We start from the raw sequence: 8,262 nt of genomic DNA, 5'->3' as shown, positions 1-8,262 counted from the left end.
CACACCTGAATATTTACCATGACGAGTCCTTCTGTTTCTCACAAACCAAGTAAGATAATCAGATCCCGAAGACAGGTACACACACCTCATAGAGGAATGGATGGGTAAAATGTGTGAGTTTGTGTGTTTGTGTGTTACCAGCGCAGAGAAGGCCCACACATTCCTGTTGAACAGGAACTCCAGGTTGTTTCTGCGCAGGTAGGCGAGTCCTCCAATGACAGCGAGCAGGAAGCCGAGCAGCAGAGGACCGGCATAGTTTGGAGGACGGATCACCCTGATCTGAAGGACAGAACAGTCTCACCATCATCATCACCATCATCTTCATCATATGAGTTTCCAAAGCCTCAGATGAGACTTACCTGAACATCCGTCCTGTCAGCTACCCAGCGAGCCAGCTGCTCTGCGGCAAAACCTCGAACCTGCAGTTCGTAGGTGTCAGAGCGCCGAGGTTTCCCTTTGAACGGGAAATGGAGGAAGGTGGGAGCAGAGTTCATGTTCAGCTGAAACACACACACACACACACACACACACACACACACACACACACACACACACACACACACACACACACACACACACACACACATACAGATTAAAGCTTTTATTTGAAACAGTGAGGACTAGGGATCATAAACAAACTCAGAAATTATAATAAAATAATGAATAATTAATAATTGATAATAATTAACAGACAGAAATATTTAACAAATAACAGTTGTGATTCAAAATGTGAAAGATGACCCACTCTGCCACTGAGCCACAGTCACTAATCGTTGTTGTATGACCCAGGGCTCCAGACTAACCTTGCGCTTTGGTTGCACTGGTGGACCAAACATTATTTTTAGGTGCATCGTCTTTATTTGTATATGTGCACTCCCTGGCCACCTCTACCTATGTCACTGCCCTCATTGTGCCACCACAGTCTGAAAGTCTGGACATGCCCCTGCACAGAGGCATATACACAGTAACAGTGTGGTATGAAGCTGACAGGCTTTCAGGTTTGTTTAACAAAATCTGGAGGAAAACTTCTCTGTTGATTTGACAAAACGCAACTTCTGTTACAAAGAGAGCAGAAAAGTGACCCCTGTAGGAGAGGGAGGAGGATTGACGATCAGCTGATGCCTAATGTGCACAAGTTAATTCACAGTGGAAGCACAGCACCCATCATCATTACAGTCTCCACAAACTGATCCAGATGAATTTTCAAGTAAACACAGTCCTATACTCCACACAGAGAGTGACAGGGGAACTTCTGCTTGTGCTGGCTTTTTAAATGGATGTAAACCTGGAAACAACCATAAAAAACCAAAGGTTTTTTTTTTTCCTGCAACTCACAGGATATTTATGTTGTGATTAGTGGTGGGACTTGATTAAAAAAATTAATCGAATTAGTTATACCATTTGTAATTAATAAATCGTAATTAATCGCATTTTAATCACATCAGTAATCAACATCAGAAGCAACACTTTTCAATTCAAACAGATTTTGGTAGAAGACTAAATCATTGAATATTCTCATACACAAGTTTAAACAACAAAATCCTGTTTATTTTGTTCAGAAGATGTTTTTTTGAGGACACTACTTTTAAGAACATTCATCAGCCATTATGTGGTAAATAGTGCTGTCAGGAGATTAAAAAATAATCTAATTATTTACAGGATTTGTAATTAATTGATCTAATTAATCACATTTTAATCTTATATCTGCTTAAGGTGCCCACATAAAGAATTTGAATTCTTGGACATTACAAAATTATAGTGCATGACTAATCAAATGAATACACGAAAAAGAGAAGATTTGTAAATCCTTTTTTTTTTCAACTTGACAATATTAATTAAAATGTCCCTGTTCCCTGCCATTGACATTCAATTACTGTTTACTGCGTCTATAGAAGTAAATTATATTTTTCAGTGGAGGGAGGCGGAGTCTAATGGAGCTTGTCAATCAAAATCCTGCTTGTACACTACTGTGGGTGAGAGCGGTGCGCTCTTTAGACCAGAGCTCAGCCTGGATATGAGGAGAAATGTGAGATGACAAAGACACAGAGAGAGTCAGAAAAGCTGCGAGTCAGAAAAGTTCAGGCAGCTCACGCTCCAACTGAGGATGTGTTGCTGTAGTTCAGAGAGAAAGAGCGGCGCTATCGTGAGAAAAGTCAATGGAGATCATGGAGAGGATCAAAGGATGGAGAGCCCGAGATGAACGCGATCAAAAAAGTTTGAAATTTCTATTTTTTGGCCAAAAACAGGAAAAGAGACATAAAGAAGAGAGTCCACTCTTCTTCAGTAACTTTGGTGTTTACATGGTCATAGAAAACAAGATTATTTGGGTCTTAAAAGATCATTCAAGATGCTCTGAAAATGGCTGGTAGCTAATGAGTTAATCTTGCGTTGATTTTAATAACGCGTTAATGTGCGGTGTAATTAATTAATCTAATTAACGTGTTAAAGTCACAACCCTAGTTGTGACATGTGCTTCATTACAGCACATAAAACATAGAGTTAGATGATTCAACATATCTGTTAACACCGGTAAATGATTATAGATGTATAGCTGCGTGTCTTATGTGTGCACATCAGGGCTGAACTCTTCTATGCTCGATGCAGAGAGCTGAGAATTGTAAACATGCTTCCATGTACAGACAAAAACAACATTCTCTTGTGTAGACCACGATATGATCCTTCTATGAGTATGAGTTTGCTCTCAAGGAGGACACAAAGAGATGATGAGCTTGAAAAAGAAATCTGTTTTCATCCAAATAGCGTCAGGTGCACCTAGGAAAAAAATATTTGTCCCACTCTGGAGCCCTGTGACCCATCATCTATTTTTATAAAGTCAGGCTTTAATTTAAGTACTACCTATTCATATTATCTAACTCCAGTTTGAATATAGCATAAAAGAAAAGGTTGAAATGATGGGCTGTCTCAGTGAGTGTGTTTGTAAGTACATCCTGTAGATACTGTCGATCAGGGTTATCTGATGTTTCAGAGTATGAGACACTTTTTATCTTTAAAGAATAAAATAATTGTATGAGGGGACTAAGCTCAACACTTTAGTTAACTTTGAGTTGATGCAAAGAGTACACAAACACAAGCACACAACTGTATCATAATGATCTCTTAGGGCTCCTGAAAAACCTCAGACACACCCCAGAACAGGAACAGGAAGTAATCTCACCATTTGAAAAACATCTGATCCTTCATCAAAGTCGACGGAAGCAAAGAAGATTCTGTTGGTGAAGGCAGAGGAGTATCTCCAGGAATTAGCCAGTACCTGGAACTCCTCGTCTGCTTGTCTGGGAAGATAGGAATAAATGTAAAATAATACTGCCTGTTCTGTAACAGAGGTGTACCTGGGCTGAAGGCTTTACCTGCAGACTCCACACTGTCTCTGAGGCTGCAGCGCCGTGAACATGATGACCACAGAATAGTTTCTGGGCGGAGCTTTGACGAAGCGTCTGAATTTATCTCCGTTCATCCTGATGACTGAACGCTTCGACGCCCAGTCCATCATCTGAGAGACTTTCTCTGAAAGCAGGGTCTACGCACACACACACACACACACACACACACACACACACACACACACACAAACACACACACACACACACACACACACACACACACACACACACACACACACACACACACACACACACACACACAGGGATAGAACAGGGAGTGTAAGTGTTAATGAACTCTAACTTTTTAACTTAATGATTTTACTTTTTTAATAAATTACCAACATTTTCTAAAACTCTTATTCCCTTTGTGGTTTTTGGATATTGGGTGTAGCTAAGTGTGAAAATAATTCAATTGAAATGACTGTAGTATCAGGCTGCAGCACTACAGAAGAGAAGAAGGTAATGGAGGTCTGAATACTTCCTGAATTCACTGTTTCTGATCTAATCCAGATGTTTGATTCACCTTTATGGTGTATCCTAAAGTGTGACATGAACGAAACATTTCTCTTTTTTTCATACTTTGAACAGGTCATTAAACTCGGACACATTTAAATAAAGTTAAAGAGTGAGAGGATGAGCTCTGACAGGTGTCTCAGGTGAGTTTATCTGATCAGTTTAAGGTTTCCTCAGCTCATTTAGACCTGTACTACAGGTGTCAGATTTAACCACATGACATCAGTGCTGTGGTACCTGCCGTGCTGTCAGGGTGAGCTCCTTAGTAAAGTTTGATATTGTTTTTAAACCTCTGTCACACGTTAGCTGTTGCAGTTAGCCCTGAGCTAAGCTCTCAGACTCACACGGACTGACTTTAAAAGCGTTTAAGAAATATTCCTGAAGTCTGTCCGTCCACTTGAAGTGTGCTGGGTGAGTTACCTCTTTCTTCTTCTGAGCTTCAGCCGCTTCATGCTGCCACAGAAAGACGATAAACACACAAACACAAAGTTTCACAAACATCCTGCTAACGCTGCTGCTAACTCCGCTGCTAACACCGCTGCCTGCTGCACACTCCTGTCAGACTACAATTGGTCAGCGCTAAGCCAATCACAGAGCTACCTTCAGCCAATCACTGAGCTAGCCAATCACAGAGCTGCTTCTTCTTCTGGTTTCTGGGAGCGTTCAGACGTTACTTTAGCAGCAGCGCTCCCTATTGTTTTTCTATTTGAGTGAGTAAAATTATTATTATAAATATCAGCAGTAAAAAAATATTCTGATTATAGGCAGGAGAAGAGGTATTACAAATTAAGAACATAGAGGGCCGTCTGCATTATTCACAGGAGTGAAAGTGTCTACCGGTGATTATAGAGACTGACCATGGTTAGAAGAAAAGACTTGTGGTATCTCTCAGTGAGACACTGTGGGCTTTCCACTGATGTCAGAGTCTCCTGCAAGGGGTGACGTATAGTCCATCGGAAACGACAGCTTGGTCATCATTCTTTTGTCAGCCTCCACCTCCACAGGGTCCTCAAGAGAGCCCACAGGGTCCAGATGGTCCAGTGAACAGCCCAGAACTCAGCTGGCCCTCTTCACCAGTCTATTCAGTCTTTTCCTGTCAGCAGCAGAGATGCTGCTTTCCCAGTAGACTACTCCAAAGAAGATGGCTGATGCCACCACAGAGTCAAAGAAGGACTTGAGAGGAGTCCCCTCCACACTGAAAGACCTGAGTCTACTGAACAGGAACAGTCTGCTTTGTGCCCTCCTCTATAGGATGACTGAATTGTCAGACCAGTTTATTGTCCAGGTGGACACCTACATAGCTGATTTCTGTGACTAGTTTAGAATACATCATTTTTTTCTGTATTTAAATTGACAAATTCACGATATTTTGGGGTATTGAAAAAAACATTTTTTTCAAGTTTTAGGGGTTATCCTTTACACAGGTTGACTTAAAATTTGAAGTTGCTCTTAGACGGTTAATGAAAAGGGTACTTTAGAACTGTCCTAAAGTTCCCTGTCAGCCCTGCCTTATATTGTACAGTCTATGGTCCTATCACATTTACAGATAACAATTTAACATAAAGTGATGCATGTACCTTTATGGCTTTTTATAAGAGGAAGTGATATCATTTTGTTAAGATATATCTAACACTAATCAGTTTGCTAGCATGCATATGTATGAGCTTAGGAAAGGGCTGGCTGTTAGGCTCTGTGTTACAGGACCATGACAGGGATATGATAAGGTCCAACAGCAAAGTTTAATCTGACATTTGGTTATAAATAAAACATGCAGTCATTAGAAATTATACAATCCTTGCAGTTTGAGATTATCTAAAAAAATAAAAATAAAATAAAATATTTCTGGTGAAAATGTATGTTTCTCAAAATAACTTTTGAATACTTAACATCATCCAGAATCATTACTGTCTGTCACATCACAGTGGATCAGAGAGGGGATGTGTGACAGTCATCCTGTACTTGGTGCTCCGCTAGAATAAATCAACCAAATGCTCACTGATGTGGACCTTCTAAAGGTTAAACCAATGATCTGAAGTTTACTCAAGGAGAAAAAAAAACAGGCTCAAAACAAGGTGTGATGAGACACAATAGGAGCTATTTATTTATACAGTAAGTATTAAGTTGTGTATTAAGTTTGCAAAACTCTTAACCCACCATGAGTCAAGCATTCAGTGAGTTACAGCTTTAAGAACTAACTTCTTCAGACAGTCAGGTTACTGACAGAAACCTGGAACAGAGCCAGACCCATGATGGACAGAGACCTGCTGAGACTGTTAGGATTAGAGAGAGAGACAGAGAGATAACAAGCAAGAGAGAGGAAGTTACAACTTCCCTCACAGATAAGGCACGCAGGGCTTACCACAGCATTGAAAGTTCGCCAAATAAGTTCAAAACTTCAATTCAGATTTGACTATTTGACTATTTAAAAATGTAATTCAACCCATCCATATTTATAGAAGTGAAGTGTGGGGCCTTCAAGTTACCCAGAGACACACCTCACAGGACACAACACCCACAGAAAAATATAATCTTTAGTTTTGTTAGGAAGTCCTCAAGGTCCACAGAAAGTGTCCAAACCATACATTTAGAGCAGAGCTGGGACACTTGCCTCTCTCTCTACACATGATCAAAGGTCTGTTAAGTTCCAGGTTCACTTAGCACAAGCTGATCCTGATTCTTACTAACAGCCTCTGCCCAGCAACACACCCTCTGAGAAACATCAGAGAAACCTGCCACCTCAAAATACAAGACCTCCAAAATCTCTCCAAAACTCTCCTGGCATCTATAGAAAAAGGGAACAAAGCTTCTTACACTGACAATTGGGAAAATAAAATTAAAACCATCAATAAAGTGGAACACTGTGGCTTATTGGGTAGTGAATATTCTCCAGCACAGTATCTGATCAGCACAGAAAAACCCAAACAGAGACGCACATTCACTGTGCTCCTTTTTCTCCTCTCCTGTCCCCTCTACCAAACTGTGAGAGAGGCTTTCCTACAGCAGGTTACAGCCACAGACTCAGCCAATCAGAGAAAACCAGGAGCTGGACTGATGAAACTCTGTGAAGGAGAAGATCCACTCTTTACTCATTTGACTGCACAGCATGTGACACTCTGCCATGACATTAGACATATAATCATATATTACTATTAAGTTATTTGACATGAATTGTTTGTGAATATACATTTGTCATTGTATCTCATTCATAACAATATTGAATCCTGTGCCCAGTAATACACAGTTCATGTAAATGTTGTATATAATTGTCTATTGTTGTGTTTTGGTGACAATGCTTTTCTATGCTAAAAAGCTTTTTTGAATCTTGAGAGGGAGAGTTCTTAAGTTAACATTAGAATAGTATGACGATGATGATGATAATGATGATGATGATGATGGTGATGATTATGATGATGATGATGATAGTAAGTGTGTTACTAGCTGTAGCAGCTGGAGTCTGACAGGTCCACCGCAGCAGGACAGCCACAGCAACAACCCAGAGGAACCTCTGAGACAAACTCAGAGCCTCCCTGAGAGATGTATGGTCAGTAACTATAACAGGACATTAAGACCTGAAGCTACACTGACAGACAGAGAGAGGGAAACAGGAGGACCCCCAGCAGTCTGGGTCTATAGCAGATAACTAAAATCTGGTTCAGACCTGATCCAGCTCAAGACTTTGGTTCCCGGTACGCTACCAAAAAAGGAAAGTTTGAGGTCTATTCTCAAAAGTACAGAGAGTGTTTGCCTCTTGGACCCTGACTGGTAGATGATTTCAAAGAGGAGGAACCTGATAACTAAAGGCTTGACCTCCCATACTACTTTTGGAGACCCTAGGTACAGCCAGCAGGTTGCATGCTGGGAGCTCAGTGATCTTGATGGGACGATGTGCTCTCAAAGATAAGACGGCCCAATGCCATTAAGCGCTTTGTAAGTCAGAAGAAGAATTTTAAACACTATCCTAGATTTTATAGGTAACCAGTGTAGAGATGCTAACACTGAAGAGATGTGCTCTCTCCTCCCAGTCCAAGTCAGTACCTGAGCAGCAGCGTTCTGAACAAGCTGAAGAGTCCTAATAGACGGATAGAGAGTTACAGTAGTCAAACCTGGAAGAAACAAAAGCATGGAATAGTGTCTCGGCATCACTCTGAGAGAAGTTCTGTCTAATTATCCTGATATTACGAAGATGAAAGTCCTTGAGACCTGTTGGAAATGTGAGTTAAAGGACAGGTCCTGAACTAAAAGAACTCACAGGTTCCCAACAGTTGTGTTGGATGCCAGGCTAATGTCGCCCAAGGCAGCGACCTGGTCAGAAAAAGCCTCTCCAAGAACAATGCATTTAATGAACACA

The 8,262-nt window shown here is 40.8% G+C and overlaps 1 protein-coding gene across 1 annotated transcript in view; it reads right to left on the bottom strand.

Annotated features, from left to right (window-relative positions):
• Nucleotides 1-4,488, bottom strand: part of magt1 (magnesium transporter 1) — a 10,141-nt gene extending 5,653 nt beyond the window's left edge. The window contains exons 1-5 of the mRNA XM_074673875.1: nucleotides 4,335-4,488; nucleotides 3,369-3,538; nucleotides 3,176-3,293; nucleotides 360-500; nucleotides 139-279 (exon numbers count right to left, since the gene is read on the bottom strand). Of these exons, the coding sequence (XP_074529976.1) occupies nucleotides 139-279; nucleotides 360-500; nucleotides 3,176-3,293; nucleotides 3,369-3,538; nucleotides 4,335-4,415 (651 nt within the window). The 5' untranslated portion in view covers nucleotides 4,416-4,488. The remainder of the gene's footprint in view (nucleotides 1-138; nucleotides 280-359; nucleotides 501-3,175; nucleotides 3,294-3,368; nucleotides 3,539-4,334) is intronic.
• Between the last annotated feature and the right edge of the window lie 3,774 nt (nucleotides 4,489-8,262).

The sequence above is a fragment of the Halichoeres trimaculatus genome, unplaced genomic scaffold, assembly GCF_033239565.1.
Source record: "Halichoeres trimaculatus isolate MK-OKI-2021-1 unplaced genomic scaffold, fHalTri1.1 fHalTri1_scaffold_7, whole genome shotgun sequence".
Taxonomy (NCBI): Eukaryota; Metazoa; Chordata; class Actinopteri; order Labriformes; family Labridae; genus Halichoeres; species Halichoeres trimaculatus.
This window is presented reverse-complemented; position numbering and strand designations above follow the sequence as displayed.